A 22118-nucleotide genomic window follows, 5' to 3' on the forward strand; every position below is an offset into this window, starting at 1 on the left:
TTTTTTTTGTTTCTTTAACATTAGATTTTCAGTGAAAATTATGTTTGCAATTATTTTAATAATAATAATAATAAAAAAATCTCCCATCCAACCTTTTGAGATACTTTTAATGTTGAACTCTAATTTCTCAGGAAAACAAACCCTTTTCAGAAACTTTTTGTTAGTGCAAAAAATCAGTTGGGTGGAGGAATGATTTCACTAGGAAGCTTTAATACATTTCAACCTTTTGCTTGGATCTCCTGCATTCAAAGAAAAATCTTCCTTGAAAATACAAAGGTTCTTAAGGAACATGCAGCATAGAAAGCACTCGGGATGGAAGAAATCCTGGCCAGAGACACCTTGATGCCTGTCTCAGAGAGAAAACAGATCATCAGATGCCTGTGCCCCTTGGAACAAAGTCCCCAAAATGTCCCCGCTCAAGGGCATCCCCTTTTGGGTTGTGCACACCCAGGGATGGAAGCTACCTCTGCCACCACCTTCCTAAGCTAACTAAAGTACTGGGAAGCGTGTATGGAAGATTTCACTTCCTTGAATTTTCATTTTGAAATGAAATATGACACAGACACACACTCAGTAGACAGCTGGCAGAGTTCCTATTTCCTATAAAAGCCCACCAGATCTGTGGATAGAGATTGTCTTTTCACACACTTTACTAGCACTTTTTGATTTTTGACCTAATTTGATTACTGATTCATCTTAAAGGAGAGCAGTGTTTTTCTCGGGCTTTCCTTTTTCCCCAGTGAGGCCTCACGCTCCCTGAAATACCCAAAATCGCTGACACAGTGTGCTCCTCCAGGAATCCAGAGTCTTTCCCACTGAGTTACAAGCTGCCAAGGAGGCTATATTATAACAAAAGAAGTTTTTATATCCTCCTGTAGGCAGAGTACTGGAAACTACCATGAAATGTGCATTATCTGAATGGTATTTGTTGATGGTTAGAGTCAACATATTTAGGAAATTTCCAGCTGATATGTAAACACGCAATGGAGAAGGACGGAGACAGCAACTGTGAGGCAGGCAGTGTCTGAACTCTCTTGGCCCCGCTCCTGGGACTTAATATCTTAAAAACTTGTCCTTATGAGTCACTGCAGCAAAGGAGCCAGAATTGCTTTTGTCACATTTGGTAAGTGGACTGAAATGCGGCCATGGACCGTGCAGTGACTCAAAATGGGTCTGGATGAAACATCTCCATCACAGCAGAAATGCCATCGTTTGTGAGAGAACTTGCAGGGACATTGAAACGTGACTGAACCATCACTGGCAACAGATTTATCAACCCAAAACTACCTTGTGCAACTGAAGAAGCATTGATGAATGATTTCCAGACTGAAATAGCATCACATTAACATCCTAGCTGTCCTCTTTACCTCTCTGCCTTCACCACCACGGTGCCAAGTGATTCCCAAAACCCCACTGCTCTTGGACAGCCAAGAGTCCTGTACCTGTAGCTTTACAGAGTGAAAGCACCCCATAGACATCCCATCTGTGAAATGGGAATAAAATGTGCTCTTCTAAGGGTAACCAGACTGCTAGAAGAAATAGCAGACTTGGCAATTCTCAAAATCTCCGAACCAAGACCGGTTGCCTCACTCCAGCACTTTTCCCTCTCTTCCTGCTGCAAAGGGGATAGGAAGAGATAAATTCAGGGATGGTGGTTTTGCTTTTTATTCTACTTTTTATCCTACTTTCTTTTTGCAGGAGGACAGTATTCTTTAAAGGATGAAGCTAAAATAGCACAGGGAAACCTGTAAAGTTTAAAAGAGATAAAAGAAATAGGTGGGGACTAAAAAAATGTAGGCAAGCACATCAGTGCTCACTAAACAGGTGTAAGTGGCTAAAGCACTCCAGCCTACCATAAACAAGAGGCCAAAGTGATCAAACAAAGGGTTTTGGCTTTAAGCTTTTGAACATGTGATTAAAGCAGTGAAGAGCATTAATGGCTCCCAGGAGGCCTGCCTGAATTTTCGACACATCATGGCAATTTGGTCCAGCCCATGTTTTGAACCTCAGTTTTTCTCCAAAGGGCCTTGTACAAATAAGCACCCACAATTTCTGCCTTTTGGTTGTTCCCACGCTAGACCCTAATGTGTAAGATGAAATGGAAGCAGCAAAGAAGACTGGCAGAGAATTTTATTATTGAACAGCCCAATTGATCTGTCCGGAGCCTAAAAGTTGGGATGAGTGATGCCTCTGAAAGTCTTTGACTTTAGTGATGAGCTAATAGATGGCACCAAAGAAGAGCAAATCTGGGTGTAAACAGATGCTGGTTTAATTGCCAGCAAGCAGCTTTCTTCTGGGGAAAGGCAACAGTTTTTACATACAGGTTTAGCAAGGTAAAGCCAAACTCTGACAGCGACTTTGTAGTTGGCAAAGTGCTTGTAAAAACAGCATCTTCTGAGTCATGGGCTCTGATCCGTGTGCACATTCACAGACAACTCCAGCAACAAAAGCAGCCTTAGTGCCCTTACTGGTGTAGGAGCTGCAGATTCAGGACAGCTCTGAGAGAGGGAGCTACATCTCCCTCTGGCTCCCGTCTTCCCAGGACACGTTAACCGAAATCCTCCCGCAGAGGCCGATTCCTGGCACAGATGTGGGAACAGGAAGGAGCCCTGCGAGATGTTCAGGTCTCAGCCCACATTCTGCAAAGAGAAACTAGGACTACCCAGACATGCAAGCAGATTTTCCCACTCCCCAAAATCCGTTGCATGGTGTTTTCATTTGAAATTCTTCGTGAATTCAATTTCATTTCCAAGAGGTGGGGATAAGAGGGGAAAGGATCTGTCACACATGAGTGGTCCCCACTGCTTATCTCACTGATTCCTCCTTGTTCTTGATGGGGAATAAAATTAAAAAAAAAAAAAAAAAAAAAAAAAAAGAAAAAAGAAGTGGAAAAGAAGCAAGAACTGCTTGAAGAAATGTTAATAATAAGAAAATGACTCTCCACACCCTGATTTCCTCTGCTCTATTCTTCTTGTTCTGACAGGGAGACCCTTCCAAACAAAAAAGCAGGAGTGAAGTAGATGAATAAAATAATTTGTCTGTAGAAATATTGCCATTGCTTTCTTCTAAACTTAGGAGGCTTTTATTTAAGTATTTCAAAATTGAGGGCAATGCTTCTTATCTAAAATGCTGAGGAATTGGGTGGGGTTCCTCTCTCTTTAAAATGTAAGAAATCATACAAGAAGGAAAAATTCTTCCACTTTTCAAATTTAATTGTTCCTCTTTTTTGGGGGGAATCTGAAAGAATGTGTAAGTTTTACATCAATTTCCAAATTAAAAATGTGGATAAATCAACATATCATTACTTCCTGCTTATTTTGAGACACCGATGGGAAAATATTGAAAAGTCTAACTTGCAAAAAATTATGACCAGAATTTTTGCCTGAGATGTACTTTTCCAGCAAAAAGAAAACAAAGCAAAACAAATCTTATCAGTGACATGTTTTGATCCCCGCTATCCAACAGCCTCTTTATTTTTAACCCAAGAGATTTGTATCTGGGTCAAGCGTATGACCAATTGGCCTCCTCCCACAGCACAAGATTCAGCCTATCATTTCTCAGGTTAGAAATGCATTTTGCAAACTCTCTTTGGGTCAGCGATTAGACAAAGTTTAAGGCCAATTCATATTCCATATGAATCAGTTGGGCCATTCCTAGTGACAACAGCCAGAATATCAAATATACAACAAAACTGGCCTACTTAATGATATTTAAAACATATGGCACAACAATATTCTGCACATTTCCATAGCTTCACGTGTGTGTGTTACTGATATGCCTTGCATTATAACAAAAATATTAGTAAACGTTGGATTGCCATCTCCCTCCCCCTTCCCCTTCCCTCCACATGGAAGGATTTCGTCATATGTCTGCTCCAGTCTGATTTTGTTATTCATCTTTGCTGAGTGCCTGACAGATGTTTGCTTGCAAATTTCTAAATCAGTCTGCACTGGCCTCACTTTGCTCCCACTGCATTCACAAGGAGGTTTACCCCATGTGTGTCAGGAGCAATGCAGTCTGCCTATTCCTGCCTGCAGCTAAATAAACCAGCAAAACAGTAAAATCTTAATAGCGTGTTATGCTTCTCTGCCCCTTTGCCAAAGCAAAACTCACCTTGAAAGGTTTCACTTCAAAATCTCCTTCCATCCACTTCCCCATTACTATTTTTGTACAGAAAAGAAAGACTCTACTAAAATAGCAGTCACACTTTGGTGTTTTCAAAATTATTTTATCTATCTGTGAGGATTCAGGTTTTGCAATACTAGCAGTAAGCACTGATGCCTGTGGCCTCCTGCTTTCCCCCAGCAAAATTTCTCATGCTTGTGAAAACTTCCTTTAGGAAATCCTCAACTTCCTTGAAAACAAGTTGTTTATTTTCAACCAACTATTTTTTCCCCCTTTTTGTTTTCCAAATCAATTTTTCAGCAAAACACTTGCATATGCTACCATCAAAAAGTCAGATCCCACTGAAAAACAGAAACAAAAACCATGGAGCAACTCTAATTACAAAATATCGCTAAGCTCTGGTTGCACAACATGTAGTGAGACACTGACTCTTTTAGCTTTTTAATTTAGGCTTCGCCTCGTAAGCTAGAAGGTATGTGTCCCACCAACCCCGCCAAATGTTCAGAAAGTGCTGCTTGTGCTTTTGATGGAGTAGAAGTGGAGATCTTGGCTTTTTATTAGCCCCCCAGGTCTCACAGTTCTCGAGGTGAAGCTGACTCGGGGCAAATGGAAGTCAATGGAAGTGTTTTCATCACCAGGCCCAATGCTGCTCTTCTCCCATTTTATTTTTGGAGATCTCTTCAGGCTTACGCAGAGGGAAGTGCTTTCTGAGGGAGAATGTGGTTTAATGGAGGTGAGGTCTTAGGAAACGACAGTTCATGTGCCTGTGAGTAGCTTCATGCTTGCAAGGGATTTTGTATGGAAATGTGGTAGCTTTACCAGAATTTATTATACATGGTCCAACCTGCCTCCTGGTGTGATGCCAGAAAGTGAAGTGTGACCAGAAGTATTTCCCCAGTTTCATTGTGGATCTGTGCTGTCCCCACCACAGAAAGAAGATAGAAGACAACCAAGCAGGTTGGGAGAAGCAGAGTTGTGGAGTGACTGCCTGGAAGAATAAATCCTCACAGAATCCTTACCAAATTCCCAGCCTCTCAAGCCATTTGAATGGGAGATTTCACCCCTGCCCAATTGCCAGATGCCTAGGTGCAGTCCCCAGACATTGCTCTGGAGCAGAAGTTCCTCACCATCCTGCTGATAAAAGATGGTAAGGGGACCTAGTAATCAGGGGATCCCCAAGGCCATTCAGCAGTTTATGGACCAGCTTTCCTCCTGCTTGGATGTGAGAGTGGTTCCTACCCAAACTGGCTACATTTCCCACTCTGTTCTCTACCATCCTCAAAAAAATGGCTTATCATACTGTTCCACCCTTCCTTTTCAATCAGCTGAGCAATTCTAGGAGCCTTCAATGGTATTCCTATCCCAGCCCTGAAATAACGATGTCCTGATCATGATAAAACTGCACTAAAATCCCACCAGACCCATCTATTGTCAGAGCTTGTGGCAATTTGTACTGTGAGCCCCCTCTATTGATAATTCTTGCTAAATGAAAGGCTGCCTAGCGGCACTCTAAAAATTGAAGCTTTGATGCCAGCACACAGCTCCTCAACCTATTATTGCTTTTTCAGATATGCTCCACTACATCAAAATTATACAGATGGTTCTGTCACGAGTGTAAAAGCAATGGTTTCGGTGTCTTCCCCACATAAGAAATGTAAGCCAGCTTATACAAAGGATCTTCCAGTTATATTTCCTCCATGTGTTATTTTTATGTATCTTCCAGGGAAATGCAACTGGAGAATTTGAATTTAATAAGTGCGGGATATGGGGCACTATTAAGTCTTCAAAGCACAATCAGGCAACAGTGATGGATCAAAGGCCTACAAAAATATTGCAAGAAATTATTGGCCCTTTAGGAGATGGAGACACGACAAATGCCTACTGGATTCATACTTCAGCCCCCTTGGGAGGGCAGAATTATTAAAGGTCGTTGTAAAGCCTGCTGAGAGCAACATAAACTTTTCTGCTGACTTCGCAAGTTGTGGATCAGGCTCCAGGTCACCTGATAGAGAATATAGTGGAACTGACAGTAAACTTTATCTTTGCCAAAAGCGCAAAATAGAAGGAAATGAAACATCACAGTAGTATTGATGCCAGAAAAAAAATAAATAAATAAAAAGTCACAAAGCTCAATTGATAATGAAAAAGCTTCAGGAGGTTTAGGCCGAGGACAGGTATATTTTATAGCTCTCCTCCTTCAACAATTAAACGCAAGTTAAAAGATCTCTTGAGGAAAAATACAGAAAAAATGTAATACTTTGCAATCCACTACAGGCTGTGGTGCTCTTCCTCATGGCAAAGACATCTACTATTCAGTGTTATTGTTTTAATTTGGGGATTGGATACCATTGAGGCTAGATGATATCCTTAGGCTGCAATGCTGCCCATGTCTCCTGAACAGGGGCTGCTCCTGGGGAGGATTTGAGTACATGCATCACCCCCTTAACTTCAATATGTATATATATATTAACTTCATGTAATGCCTTATATGCTTGAAGTTGACCGCATACCACAGAGACTGAAATGTGACTCACCATGAAGACTGTACTGGTGCATCCAGCCCTGTAATGTGTCTTGTAGACTCACCAAAAGGAATATTTCCCAAAGCCACTTTTCATCTGCAATGCTGAAGGTAGGACACAAGGTACAGTATAATATCCAGCGTGTCACCCTTGCCCAGCAAAGAACAGCAGGGATGCAATGGAGCTAGCCATTGATGGGAGCTAGGGAGAGGGAAGGATACTCTGACTCCTGAATGCAGCAGGTCTGGGGTTTAAAATATTTGCTACCTCACCCAAACACGCATCTTCCCTAACACCATGCATGCAATACACAGATGCTTTGCAGGAATGCTCTTCCTGTACCTTTCAGGGGTGCAGCTGTTTCCTCAATAATTTCATTTCCAGTGCTTCAGCTACTACATGTTCCTCAGACCAGCTTTGATGTCTGTTCAGTGGTGTATTTGCAGCCAGATCTAGGTCAAGAAGACCGGGGCAATTGTTCACAATACCCCAACAGACAATACAGTCCGCACAAATAGAGATCATTACTCTTGAGAAAACAGCCAGTACATTTCATATTTCTGTAACAACACTCCAAAAACAATGCTAGTAATTTATGTTTTGTTATGATTGCTTCTTTTAAATTCTACAAACCTTGACTTTTGAGAATTTGTTTGTTTGGGTTGGGGCTTTTCACCTAATTGTTTTTGAAAGAAATGATTGGGTTTTCCTGCTTTTTCTCCACAGATCTCAATAGGAATGTCAAGCCTGGCTTCCCCTGGATTTGCTGAGGGTCCCAGAAGTGGAACCTGATCTTTTGAGGTCCACTTGAGTCCTTAACAAAGCTATCTTTCCTCCTCAAAGTTTATTCAGGTGCTTGAGTCAAACAGGTGTTAGTAAAGACAAAGAAGAAGTTTTAATCAGGCTAAGAAAAATAACGTCCCCGCTCAGCTGAGCAGGTTTGGTTGAATGTCTCTTCTGATGTTCTAAGTGTAGCTACTCAGCAAAGCATTTTTTTTTTCCAATGGAAGATTTCAACCCTTCAGCAACAAATTAAATACCAAAGAGAAGATAAATCAACTGATAACTAAGCAATTTCATCAGGAGGTACCAGCGCATCGCTGTAGCAGAACTAAAAGTAAAGCACTGTGGCTTTCTCTGCTCACTCCACTGGTGGCCAGACTACCCTGGGCATAGTGAGCCTCCTGCTCAGCTCTCAAGGTCTGTTAGGGCTGTCCAGAAGGGGGAACAGGGGAACCAGGCAGCTAAAGTACCAGGAGAATCAAGGACACCTAAACTGAAGCATGTTGAAGTAAGGGGGTCAGAGCTAGGTTGTTTTTTCAAAATATATTATATTTTCTTAGGAATGTTTCTTGAAATGTTGTTCTATTTAAGGGAATCTATTTAAAACATTTTTCCAAACAATCAATTCAATAATGAATTCTGCCATGTTTTTGTTTATTTAGTTGGTGAGAAGTTCAGCAGTCATCCAGGGGGTTCTCCAAGGTGATAGCCCTTCCCTCTTGTCAACTATTTAAACACAAAAAAGCAAGGAAAGGAGGATCCTGTCCACTTCCCTTTATTTCACGGCTGATTATTGAAGGTCTCCTCACCAGGTCTCACCCTCTGCTGAGACACTAAACCACAGAAGATGTTAAACAGGACCACCAAACCCCACAGAGCATGAGCCACAGCTCTTCTGAGGCTATGGGTTAGGCCCACGTTCTTCAGACAAAAAGCAATAAACAGGCTGGAGGCTGGGATGATGCCTTTTGTCCTCCTGCTGTGGGAATGTCTCTAATAGCTAAAGCTGCAGAGAGCATAGAGAAACACTGTTGGGAAAGAATAAAAAGTTAAAATGTGGCTAAAAAAGATGAATAGGAAAGGAAGGGTGGATGTGATTTTTGAGCAGAGTTTCCAAGAAAGGGAAGACATTAGGCATTTGTTTTTTCCATCAAAGTGTGGGAGAACAGCTATGTTTTGGCTCAAAACTAGCTCTATAGACTTTCAGGCAGAAGGTCTAGGTGTCTTTTTAAAGTGAATGAATATTAGGGGAGGTTCAGACCAATTTCTTGAGTTGGCCCAGCAGTGGCAATGACCCAACAGGTAAAGCTCTTCTTTTCTGGTGCAGGAAACTAAGATCCCATCTCTACGATCCCACTACCAGGCTGATGGGGAGTGGGAACCATTTGAAGGCAAGACTGTTCACCACTGGGAACTGTGATGAATGACCTGTCACTCAGCAGTGACCCATCCAGCCCATCAACAAGTGCTGCTAATGAGCTGTCTGGTCTCCCTTAGCCAGAAGACACATGCAACATGATACACGGCCTCAACTATGCCTTAAACCCTGGAAGAAATGATTGGACAATTATAGTGCAGGGGGGTGAGAAGTGAGGACAGATGTTGCCTGCCTTTATCTGGGCAGAGTAAGGCTTGGGTGTTTGCAAGCTTATGTATTAGCCAAAGCCAAGGTAAAGTTCAGAGTTGGCCAAAAAGACTACAAAAGATTTAACTGACTCCATCCTTTTCTCCTCAAGAATTCAGCTTTCCTCACTTCAGAAACCCTAAAAAGTTTCCTCTTGTTTTGCCCTGACTTTTAAAATTGAGATTTTCTAAATTCTGAAAATTCCCCAAATCCTGGTGGGCACCAGCACAGATGTTCTTGAGGCTGAGCTGGGACCACCAGCAAGATGCATCCAGCACCCTGGGAGGGCTTCACTTCCTCCAGGCAGAGCTATCTAGTAACTATCTGTGTTGGAGTCCATTGTTTTGGATTCCCTACTACCCAAAATCTGAAATGCCAGATGATGTACCTTGGTGGTTAAACTCTAGAGGTAGCCTCAACAGTTAAAATTTGTTTGGCTGAAGTTCAGGGTGATGAATCCCTCCACACTGTGTGCATGTCTATGGAGTGATACACCCAGGCAAACAAAACTGCTTCTCAATCTGCCTTTCTGCATGTCATGCAATTTTTCCGGGTTTCATTTTCATCTGTGCAGTTAGGAGGCATTTTTCAATCTCCTCTGGCCAGCAACAAGAAGGCATGTCACCAGTGCCACACATCCCCTTGACATAGCCTTCAAAGTGCTCTAATTTGAGGGTAAGTGAGGAAAAGTGATTTGGATGTCAAACTGGTGGACTCATGAGGAAAACCATTTGTTTCAATGACATTATAATTACACCAGGGCTTTGCTTTCCAATACCATGTTGCTACCTTTTCAACTCACAAAATGGTTAACTAGAAGTCTGACTTAATTCTCTGGGGTCCTGGCCTATCCTCAAAAATACTGAAATGTAGGAATACCAGCAATAATGTTTTGGACTTTTTCTTGGTGGGCTTTCCAGACACGTGAATTCAAGTAACTCTGGGTTTCAGAATGTGTCAAAAGAATAATTGCACCACAGGCTGTTGTGCTTGAAATACCACCACGCAAACTGGCTGGATCCAAAGCAGGAGGTGTACAAAGGGGCAGGGTGTTTGCAAAGACTGTCTGTGCCCAGCAGGAATGGTTTTCACCCTGGGAGCCTGCTGATCCTTTCAGAGAGGATTTCAGGATTTCAGCCTGGTCAAATTCTTCCCAGATAATAGTCTGCAGCTTGCACTGCTAAAATCAACTGAAGTTTCACCTCAGGTCCAAGTCCTGACTCCTCAGTGGAAGCAGTTCTCCACCTCCTGCAGATGGAGAAACTGTCAAGCAATACTGAAAAACTGGGGGCCCAACTTGATGTTTTTATGAATATACCTGCCTTGAAGCCAGCTCGGTTTTGGGTTCTCCTTGACATTGGTAGGAAGCCCTTCCACCCCCATTTCATGAGGCTGGAGATGGGGGAAGAAAAGGCAAGGAGAACAAAATACTTCACATGCTTTGATTTTCCAGTTCATGAAAAAATATTTTCATTTTTCCTAGCCCAGGTTTTAAGCTACAGTTACTACTGCTGCAGCCGCAATTAATATTTCACCTTCCAAAAAGAGTAAAAAAACTGTCTTCCCTTTGGATTCCCAGGGAGACGTTCCACTCTGATCTGCAATTAGTGGTGGCCTTGGGTAAATGATCTAAAATAGAAATGTTATTTTTGGAATCATGATAGCTACTACTTTTTACTCCCCCAAATGCTGGTTCTTCTTTTTTTTGCTTTGCACTATCATTAAAAATAGAATCCACAATTGCAATGCCAGTGCATTTTGGTTTCTTCCTGCAGCAGGACACACACTATCTTTCCAACAATACTGACATGAGAAATTAGGCAGATTTCTAATCTTGTCAGCAATCAACAATCAGACTTGAAACACTGCACCAAGTGTTCGAGGCAGAACTGGATCTGGTCTAAATTATCCTTCTCCCGCTGACAATGGAGCTTGGACTACCAGGAGCTGTGGCATGGCCCATTGATGCGTCAGACCCCAATTCAAAGCATGCTGAATCCACTGAAGATCTTATCTATCTATCTATATATATATTATATATATATATATATATATATATTATTTCAGGGGTTGTTCAGATCAGAAACTCGGGCTTTAATTAGCATATATATGTAGCTTTACACACCTGCCTGTGTTCCACAGGAGCTGACACATCTCAGATGCAGTGCTGTTTTCCAAGTCATGCTTGAGTGCTTTGCAGAGGCTGGGCCTCAGGTAGGAAAGCTGCGAATTACCGCACATTTTAACAATCTGATGTGCTATGTTATTCTTTGAAAGTTATTTCTGATTTGCATCCATAGTTATTACACTGTAGACAGTCTGCCCTGGCATTGTACACAACAGATAAAGCAAGATTTATAATCTGAGAGAAAGAAACAGAAAAGGCAAGTGTTTAGGCAATGTAGGGTCTGGATACCCATATACCCAGTACACACACCTTTCCCAACATTTGGCTTTGGTCATTCTTGTGAGTATTGCAGGAGAAATGCGAGGGACAAATTATGCTTTTGAAAGCATTGCTGTTGAGGAAACCTGATGAGGGGAAATGGCCCTTGTGATTCACACGCATAGTCAAAACTTGATTGTAGCTGCCAGCCTCATAAAGGGATGGGGACATGGAGATGGACAAAGGGCCTGCAGTGCTTTTTCAGGAAGTCCTTCCCCATGTTGTTTTCCATCAATCTCCTGAACAGGTCCGTATTTCCAGCTCCTCAGGCACAAAGTTGAGGAAGCCACCTAAGCTGCCCCAGCACCACCCTTGCCCACCAGAAGCGCTCCTTTACCTGGGCTGCATTTACTGGCAGGGTCAGCAAGCAACCGGACTGCTGTCCCCTGCTCAGCCTCTCCTTCTCTCCTGTATGCCTGCTGCTCTCGGGGTTTGCAACCGAGAAAGCAGAAAGGAAGAGTGGGCACATCAGCTGGTAACAGTTCAGAAACAGATGTACATTCCTGTGCAAAACTCCAACGTTAGCATATCCAATTACTTTGAAACTGCGCTCTGCTCCCACTGTCTTATCCCTAAAGCTTTGCTCTCCTTCCCTCCTGCCTCTTATCTGTGCTGTTCACTCACTGCTCCTTTGCTTTTGATTATAAAGTTGTCACTGCGGGGTCTGTGCTTCGGGAAACATCCATCCGTGCAGCACATAGCTGAAGGAAAAAAAAAAAAAAAAAAAAAAAAAAAACATGAAGGGGAATTGCAAGGCGAAGCACGGCTGTCCTTGCAAAGACAGCACGGGGAAGATGCATGCCCCAGGTCACATTTAGCACCCACTGCCCATGCACCAAGGAATTATCGCCTTTCTATGCCACACCAGAAGCAAGGGAAAGAATCAGCTTAAGAAGACCTGGCTGCAATAGAGGCCATTCAATTTGCAATTGGGGCATTTCTGAAGGGAGAGGCACCACTTGTCCCTAGCAGCAGTAGTGAGGAGGAGGAAGGCAGTGAGCATGACAGCATCTTTCTTCTTTCAGTTTGCTCCAAAGATTTGTGTCCTTGGCAGCCCCCCAACAGCAGGGAGCTGGAAAAGCATGCTGAAATGCTATCCCCCCAGTCCCCAGGGCACCCAACCTTTCCTGGCTTCCCACTGGAAGCAGAGGAGAAGGACAGCAGCAGACAGAGATTCAGATCCTCTGCAGCACGAAAAGGGTGATTTGCTGGCCAGGCCCTGCTGGTGGGACAAAGGACCACAGCTTTTGTACGGAGAATAAGCACTGCCCCTGAAGTCCGGTCTATATTCCCTGTTCTCCTCTGACAATTAACTTTAGGAGCCAGGAATAGCAGCAGCAGCAGCACAGGGGTGTCACCCCTTTAAAAGAGAACATTAAACTCCCACCAAAACTTGTCTATTTTTCACATTGCAGTTTCCATTTTGTCCCCTCTTTGCCGTGCAGCAGGAAGGATGCATCCACCATCCTCCCGTGCCAGAGGTACCTTTGTGCCACGGGGCCCACCACAAACCTCTCAAACTCCTTCTTCCTTCAGGAGAACCAGCTCACATTTCACCTGGCTCTGCTCACATGTAGACCGTGCTTTTGGTCTGCTCCAAGGGAGGATATTTGCAGTATTGTCAATACCACATGTAGCTCTGGCACTAAGTACTGCTACGGGAATCGGTGGCCATAAAGGGTACAAGCATACACAGCAGCTCTGGAGCGATGCTAGTTGGAGCTGGGCTTATAGACTTTGTAATTATGGCACAGCCTAGTTTCACCATAAATTTCCCTTAATGAAGCCTGCTTGATACTAAAAAGCTTTGCACATTTAGAGGTTGTGCGCAGCAAGATCCCCCTTAGGGAGAAATCCTGCCTCGTTTTGTCATGCAAACAGTCCTTTGGGCTTGTTCACAGAAGCCAGGCGGGGGGCCGGGGCTGCTCATGCAGTTATTTAACACAGCCGTGGTGCACGCAGGATGTGGAGGAGCATTGGGAGCCCCGTGCCTGCTCTGTGCTGCACAGCCTGGACAAGATTTGAGCTGGACTGGGGCTAAGCCCTGCGGAGCTAAGCCCATGATGCCCAGGAGCTGCATGTACCCTGCTCTGCCTTTCCATGATGGGCTCAGTAGCTACTGCAAAGACAAAATGGTTGTGCCTGATGAGAGGAGTGTGTTTTGGGACATATCCCCCCCAAACCCTTCTGTCCTCTGTCCCTGGAAGGACTGAGTCTCACCCCATGGGAGACCCTCAAGCCCCAGGACATCAAGCCCTGCCTCGGTGGTCACTGTGGGGCAAAAGGAAGATGCAAACTACGCGTTGCACGCACCTCAGCCAGACAGCGGAGAGGAGAGGCAGCCACGATCGGCTCTGCTTGCTCTCAGAGCTCAGCTCTGCTCCCTGTGCTCCTGGCACACTCACACTCGGCCCAGAGCAGCCCCGTGCCCTCCCCGGGAAGCCTTTACAGTCTCCAATAGCGCCTCTGGGCAGCACACATCGTGCACAGTCCCACTGCCCTCCTGTGCACCACGCGGCCCCGCAGCTTTGCACCGGGAAGGGAAGGGAAACCTGCTTGCTTAGGAAGCCCTGCTTTTTGTGGCTGGAGGGAGGAGATGTCCCCCTGGTTTCCCCAGCTTGTTGTGTGATATTTTCACTTACAAGGGGGGCTTTGCCCTCCAAGGCGCAGTTTGACATCGGTGCCTCTGCGCTGACAGCATTTTGTCTCGCTTACGGGACAGGTGAGGGGCTGTAGCTTGGGTTTAGATGTCTCTTGCCCTAACTCAGCTAATGGCAGCATCTGATCACGGACCTCCAGGTCACAAACACAGAGCAGTGACCAACCCTTGGCCCCAGTCACATGCCCCAAACCCTTCTGGAAACCTGGCTTTGGGGTGCGAGCGGGAGGCACTCGTCCCGTCTGACTCGGCAGGGTCTTAAATTAGATTAAAAATCTATTTGCAGAACTGCCTCGCTTTCCGACTTCTGTGCTGCACCTGAAAACCTTTCCTTTTGAAAGCAAACACAGGCTCTCCCCAGGGGCTGCCTGGGGAAGTCTTTCCACTATAAACATTACCTACCAGTAGTGGAGTCAGCCCCAGGCAAGCCAAAATTCCTTCTCCTACCAAAGAACACTTTCCAATCAAACCAGACATTATTTTTTCCATTAATGAGTGTTGATACCTACTGGAAAACTTTGCAAAGAAATGTACTCCAAACTAATTCTTCTGATACAACATCTACATTTTACGAGTTTCTTTTGTCTTTCACTTTTTTAAAATGTATTTTATTTTCCTGCTCTGTATCGAAAACATGATATTCGCTGCTCAGGAATGTATCTGTTCCTGCAGTCTGGGCTTTTGCTGAAATCAGAGGTCCAAATCCAAATTTTCTCTGCACGAGCTCCATGGAAGAGAGCAGAGTTTTCCCAAATTTTCTCCGGTGTGATGGAGAGAAAAAAAGAGATCTGTTGTCTTCTGTCTGATGTGTCAGAAACCCAAGGGCCACTGCCACAGTTTTATGTGCCCGGGGTTCCCACAAGTTCAGCTGCAGGATAGACTGGAGGAAAAGACATCCTCCAACCCACTTTGGATCTCGTTTCCCAAAAAGGGCTCCAAGGAGAGAAGTGGGGAGAAAAATGTGAGACAGACAGGCTCTGGGACATACTCTGCAGGGCTTTCCACAAGCTATCACCCACTTTGGGATGATCCTTGGTCTGTCTGGGAGGGTCTCTCCGTGTCCCCCACCAGCAGTACCCTGCCAGCTGCCCCCAGACCTCCATCCAGTGCATCCCAGGGAGCTTCTGCCACCCCGACATCACCCGTGGGGTGGCCCTGGGGTGGCAGTGAGGGCATGCAGCAGGCTGCAAGGTCCCCAAAAAAGAGGGGCAGCAACCCCAGCTGGGGTGAGAGCGACATGCTCACTCTCTGCCTCGCTGCATGCAGGAAGAGGGCACCCCAAAATCCCATGGTGGAACATGGGCAGGGGGTGTGTGGGGGGGGCGTCCCGCAGGGGTCCCCGTCCCAGCATCAAGCTGTGCATCTCCTGGGGTGGGGGTGGTGGGGGGTGGTGGTCGCAAGCTATCTTTTATTTGAGGTGCATTCCCAAGATTTTAGTTAAGTGTAACATAAAACTGTGAAAGTTTAGCAGGGGAAAAGCTTTCCTCCCACCGACCTGGCCAGCCAATCAGAAGGGAGCCCCGCACCTCCCTCACTTCTGACAACTATTTAGCAACTGAGCTCAGCTAAAGTTTCCAAAAAGTTAGAATAACTTCCTCTCTCCGAGACCTCAATTTTTTTGCACAACCCCGTCCTTGAAATAAGAGCCCTTCAAGCAACCTGGAAAACGTTTGGTCAGCAAAAAAAAAAAAAAACCCTCCTGTTTTTCCAAAGGATCTGTCTCAGGAATTTAAAGCACATTTAAGACACACACACTCACATAACATAAGGAGGGGGGGAAAGGCTCTTCCCCTCCCCTTCTTGCAGAAAGCATGGAAGAAAGCTCCAGTTCTCCTGTTTCCCCTGTGGATAGCTTGGGGACCAGTGAAGAGGAGCTGGAAAGGCAGCCAAAGAGATTTGGCAGGAAGAGAAGATACAGTAAGAAGTCCAGCGAAGATGGCAGCCCCAACCCAGGGAAGAGGGGGAAAAAGTCTAGTCCCAGCTCCCAATCCTATGAAGAACTGCAGAGCCAGAGGATCCTGGCCAATGTCAGAGAGAGGCAGAGGACTCAGTCGCTCAATGAAGCTTTTGCCGCCCTGAGGAAAATCATCCCCACGTTGCCCTCTGACAAACTCAGTAAAATCCAGACCCTCAAGCTCGCGGCGCGGTATATAGACTTCCTCTACCAGGTGCTACAGAGCGACGAGATGGACAGTAAGATGACGAGCTGCAGTTACGTGGCTCACGAGAGGCTGAGTTATGCCTTCTCAGTGTGGAGGATGGAGGGAGCGTGGTCCATGTCGGCCTCACACTAGCCACCGCCCAGCCAAGGCGAGCACGGCTGCCGAAGGGGTAGGTACCGCTTTTCTTCTCGGGGCTCCTGGGCGCGGGACAGGGTGCACGCAGTGGAGGAAATATAGAAAAAGAAACTCCCCTCCTGGCCTAAAAAAAAAAAAAAAAAAAAAAAAAAAGAGAGAGAAAATAATTTAGATGTGCAGCATCTTTTATTTTTAATTTTGAAAAAAATTTGGCGTTGTGGTACTCTGCGAGGACTGGGGAGCAGAGAGGGGACCACAGGGATGAGGGAAGGGGGAACCGCCACAGGGTGAGATTTGCCAGAAAGTGCCTGCTTTGGGGAAGGGTTTTAAGAGGAGAAAAGGCGATCCATAAAACAGGCTGACAAGGGGATCCAAAACAGCTGCTGCGCCACGCCAAGGGCGGCTGTGCCCAAAAAAAATCCAGGGCCAGGCGTGCAGCCCCCGGGGTGGCCGCATCCTCTTGGTGGAGAGGGAGCGGGGGGCCCGTGGGACCCCGTCGGGGTTCGGCTCACCCCGCTGTGCCTCACGTTGGGTTTCTGCAAAAAGAAACAAGCAGCAGATGTTGGCTGCCCCCTGGGCCGCGGCCCCTTCCCCCCTCCCTCAATAAAGGCAAACAAAGATAGAGGAGGCTTGGGTAAATTTTCGTCTGGTTTGCTTTCCCTTCCTCAAAGCGCCGGCAAAACGAAGGTTGGTGTTAGGCTTTTATCGTAGTTTCTGATTTACTCTCAGCACTAAACTCTTCCTCATCATTTTCCATTGCCAGAAAGCTGCTTCCTCTTTACATTGCCTTTGTAATGTTTGGGGTGGGAGGGAGGAATAAACAGAAAGAAGGGAAAAAAAAAAAAGCAGCTCTTAATAACACCCTCATCTCAAGCTAATTAAGCAGAGCAGCTCTGCGTTGTATCAGCCAGAGTTTGCGCAGGGCCGGTGGCTCCCTGGGACTCGGTACATAAAGCAGAGCCCACTAACCCTGCTTGCTGCTGCAGGACGCAGTCAGCTCAAAAAGGGAATTTGCCCCCCATAATGTGGTGCATGAAATAATTCCATCATTTGGAAAACCAGCTCCTTAAAGACGGGGAGAAAGTTTGTCCCAGCCCATTGGCCAGGCTTGTTTAAGGAGGCAATTCCATCCTTGTTGTAGCAGTAATCAATGGCCCGTTTAAAAACCTTGATAGAGCTACGATATGTTATTTGAAAAAGCCAAGCAGCGCTCAGGCAGGGCTTACTGGTGGTGTAAAACGCAGACTTGAAACCATTTTAGAAACCACTTCAAGTAAATGCTTCCTTCGTGTCTTGAAGCTGTCTGCATTTTGGTGCTGCGACTAAAGTTTCTCCGCGCTCTCCTGGGGACCCCCCAAAATGCCAGGCTGCTTGAAAATCGGTTGCTCTACCCATTGCATGCTCTCAAGAAATAAAGGCTGTCTGCTGTTCAGTTTTGTTTAAATAGGTAACGCTGCTGTCGTAGGTTTTATGGTTATTACTAGTGTTGCTATTTTTTGCATTGCTGTGCCCTAATTTCAACTGTGAAAAGCCAAAGTCGAGTCGCTTTTTAAAAGGGTAAACTCTCTGTTTGTAAGACTGAGTGCCTTTTCCCATGCTAATCTGGCTGAAAGAGCTACAGCAAATAGATTAACAAAACACACGCAAAACCCAGGCTTCTTGTCAAAAACAGATGTAAAATGTCCCAAACACATATTTCTTCAGCAGTTTAGATTGGCTGAATACTGAAGCGCTGGGATGGAACAATGCATTTATTCTGTTGTTTCCTAAGTGATGTGCTGCCATTAGCCAATGTTTTTTTAAAATCTATTATCTAATATATACCCATTCCTCTCTATCGCACAGTGCATTAGTGGCAAACCCTGCATATTTTTGCCCCCATTTGAAATTCCTTGTCAGTGGAAATATTACTAACATCACTCTGACAAGGCGGGTTTTGTGTGCGGATGCTCAGAGCTTGTCCCTACATAAAAGAAATCGAGAGAGACATTTCGGGCTGCGTGAAAACCGATGACATAGACCCAAATCTCGACGTATTTTTGGTCTCCTTCGGAGCCAGTCGGCATTCGGCGCCTTCTCCATAGCCAGCTCCCAGCCTGTCAGTGAGAGATGGCTTTTTGCTCAGTATTTGGGCACTCTGCAGAGGGATGTCCCCCTTCCCCGTGCAGCCCCGAGCCCCCCGGCTGTCCCGCTCGCCTCCGCTTTCAGCGTCCGGGTGTGCATGCACACACGTGCGGTTGAACTGTTGAAAAAGTTGTTGACAAATGGCCTGGTGTGGTGCGGTGCGGTGTCAGATTCTATCATTTATGGTGACAAAATTTATGTCTGCCAGCAAAAAAAAAAAAAAATAAAATAAAATAAATGACAAGATCCTCAAGAAAACACTCCGAAATGGGCAAATATAGCCGGGCGGCATGGTGTGGGCTTCCACATGTGCCTGTCCCGGCCAGAGGTGTTCTTATGCACAACAGGGGAGCTGGATGTGCAGCTTATATGGCAAAAAAACAAGTTGTAGGGAATGGCTATTTTAATTTGGGATCCTCTCCTGCCTTTCCTAGGGAGCAATGAGCGCGGCACCCGGCAGGTGAGCCCTGCTCGGCCAGGACTGCCACAGCCGTCCTCCCGTCTGCATGGGTTTTGGGGAAAGTAGGCAAGGAAGGGTCTTCTCGGAGGGGTGGTGGTTCCTGTTTGGCTGGAAAAATCTGAGGAGTGCTTTGATTAGAAAATCAGAGCCTTGGGAACTGGTGAAATGCCACCTGGCCTTTGCGAATGGGAGCCTGTCACTGCGGCTCGCTCCTCTGGCCATGAGAGGTTTTCCTGTTCTGCTCGCTGTAATTACAAGCAACTTACTCCGGTAGTTTTGAGAGAAACAGGCGCAGCTTTGCACCTCAATTAGTGCACCAGGCAATCGGATGTTTCAGCAGACATGCAAAGCTCGGGTCTTGCTGAGCCTTCATCCCCCCACCTCCTGTCCTCACCATCAGCACCTGTGCCCGTTCCCCTTTGCAGCCACCTTTCCCTTTTTCCTTCAGAGAGCTCAAAGTGCTCTAAACCTAAAAAAAAAAAAAAAAAAAAAAAAAAAAAAAAGGAGGAAAGAAAACACATTTCCCCCTTGTTCTACCCGATGGAAACAAGCCTGTCCATGCAGGATGGCAGGGGTGGGATGGCAGGAGCATCAGCGGGGTGCGGAGCACACACACCCCAAGCCCCCGTGTTGGCAGTGGGGCTCTGCCAGCATCCCCCCTCTGCCCATTCTCACTCATGGGTTTGCCATGAGCCCTTCGCTGTCCCCGGGCTGCCACTTGCAGCAGCAGCACCTCTGCCAGCAGGTCTGCATTCGGGAACCCACGCGCGGCCTGCATGTCCGATACGCAGCCCTCTCACCATTGCTTCCTTAAGATTTCCAGGGCCGCTTCCAGGACAAAATGCTAGCATCCTATTTCATTTCGTCCTTAAAGAAGCAAACAGATGTTATCTCTGCTGGCCCTGGGAACAAGCTAATTCTATAGTTTATGAGAGCAGGACAGTTAACTGGGGGTGCTGTGACACTGGAACTAAGCCCTTTTTGTCCCCAAAGCCCTGCTTTTTTATACGCATCCTTAGAAAATGTAAATATATTTCCTTGACAGGAAGGATTGTAAAGTTTGGTATTTACATTATTAGGTTTATAGCATTTTTTTTTCATCTTAGTGCATTTAAAAGCCCAGCAAAATGCATTTTGGGTCTTCTGTTTACGTTCGTGTCTTTTCTTGGGAAAGAATAAATCTGTTAGTCAGCGTACACCAAATGCATAGCAGTCAGCCAGAAAATGCTCAAATTCAGAAACCTTCGTAAAGAGAGGGGGCAAGAAAAATTCTCCAGCGAGGCAGACAGGCAAAGGCAAATCATGGACTATATGCACATAAACTAATTAATGATCATCAATAGTTAGAGACAGGCATGGTGGAGAGATGTGTAGGATTGAAACTGAAGGGGTGCTTCGAAGGGCAGTAAAAGCATGTTTTTTGCTTAATCCACTGGAGCCAGTGCTGTGGTAAAAGTCCTGTCGGGAGAGATGTGCATTGAAGGGTCATTAAGGGAACAGTAAAGGCATACATTTCAGCTAAGTAGACCTAATTTGTCTCCAAATTAGTCATCCTCACACTAGTCATCTGTGCAGAGTAGCTTCGATTTTAAGAGCATGCAGAGCTTCAGCATTAAAACAAAGGGGAAGATTGCAGTGCTTTCTGAATACCTCCCTTTGCATTCCTGCCTTCAGCTCTCCTTGGGCATATTTCACAGAGTTATAGGTAGTGGTAATAAATTAGCCCTGAAGATCACTGCAGCTTCTTACAGAGCTGGGACAGATCCTGTAACCGCAGCTGAAATCTCTTTTGGGGACATTTCTTGTCACTCTTTCCCCCTAGCAATATAATTATTTTTATAGCTGCAGCTCTGAGAATCATTTCCATGTGGTTCAGCACGGCTTTGAAATCTCCAAGCTTGAAATCTCCAGAATTTATGTCTTGCTGCAAAACCGTAGGAATAGCCTGATGAGGCCATGAAACTTGTAAGGGAACGCCACCACAACCCAGAGCACAAAGCAAGCCCTACATGTAATCGGGGAATTACAACTGCCGGGCAGGGGAAGCATGCATTTGGGGTAGTTTTTTTCCCTCTCCATGCTTTACAGAAGATTAGGGAGAAAAAAGGCTGATGAAACATCATGAAAACACTCCGGGCCAGGTTCTCTGCTGGCTCCGAGCATCCTTGCTGCTTCTTGTAGCGGGTGATCCCATCAGACGTCTCAGTGGGTTGCTGTAAGTGACTTGGAGAGTGCTATACACCAGCCGTGATTTACTTCTTAGGCAAATTTGGAAGTGAAGAAAAACAACAAATCCTCCAGCTGGATACTAGCAGCATCGCGCTAATTAATGATTAGTTCTCGAGAATTAAAACAGTAGAAATATTTGCTGGGGAGAAAAAAAAAAAAAAGCACTAGGCACCCCAGCATTTAATTAGATTTGTAGCTGTAGAAGATGACCACTCAGCAGCAACAACTAATCATACACAAATAACAAATTAACTCAGCCAGCCAATAAATCAAGGCGCAGCAGCCCTTACCCTCATACCCGGCTCTGTAACCGTTTCCACACCAGCCCTGCGGCCGGACCCTGGGCACGGTGGTGGCTTCTTCTGGCACAGGAGGAGCCCTAATTATGGTGCTTCATCACCAGCACGACCCCGGCACTGCCCCGCAGCAGGTTCGCCTGTGCACAGAGGACTCCTTGCGTGGGCAAAACTGTGCCATCGGGGCCAGCTTTTGCAACGCCTGTGTCCATCTCCCAGAGAGGGGAGCCAGCCCTGCCTTCCTAGCCCTGCTTCGGTGGGATTTCTGTATCAGGAGGACTATTAAGCTGAGTTAAGCAGCAAAAAGGCCCTTCTCCAGCAAGCTTCCCCTCGGCTGGGCTCTGCCCACATTCTCTCTGTGTGCAAGGCGCCAATGGGGGCTCCGATGGCTTTCCGGGGTGTGCATCTCCCCCTGCATTAAAGCAGGGTCTCATCACGGGGCGGCTGGTGAAACAGAGCACCTCCTCTGATCTTTTTTTTTTTTTCCCCCACAATCTGTCACCCCGAGAGTCCAAGGCTTTCAGCATTTATCAGTAAGGAGGGTTTCCCTCCG

The 22118-nt window shown here is 45.8% G+C and overlaps 1 protein-coding gene across 1 annotated transcript in view; it reads left to right on the forward strand.

Annotated features, from left to right (window-relative positions):
* Positions 1-15970: 15970 nt before the first annotated feature.
* Positions 15971-22118, forward strand: part of TWIST2 (twist family bHLH transcription factor 2) — a 36593-nt gene continuing 30445 nt past the window's right edge. Inside the window, exon 1 of the mRNA XM_035572653.1 lies at positions 15971-16490. Within this exon, the coding sequence (XP_035428546.1) occupies positions 15971-16453 (483 nt within the window). The 3' untranslated portion in view covers positions 16454-16490. The remainder of the gene's footprint in view (positions 16491-22118) is intronic.

The sequence above is a fragment of the Cygnus atratus genome, chromosome 6, assembly GCF_013377495.2.
Source record: "Cygnus atratus isolate AKBS03 ecotype Queensland, Australia chromosome 6, CAtr_DNAZoo_HiC_assembly, whole genome shotgun sequence".
In the NCBI taxonomy this organism is placed as follows: Eukaryota; Metazoa; Chordata; class Aves; order Anseriformes; family Anatidae; genus Cygnus; species Cygnus atratus.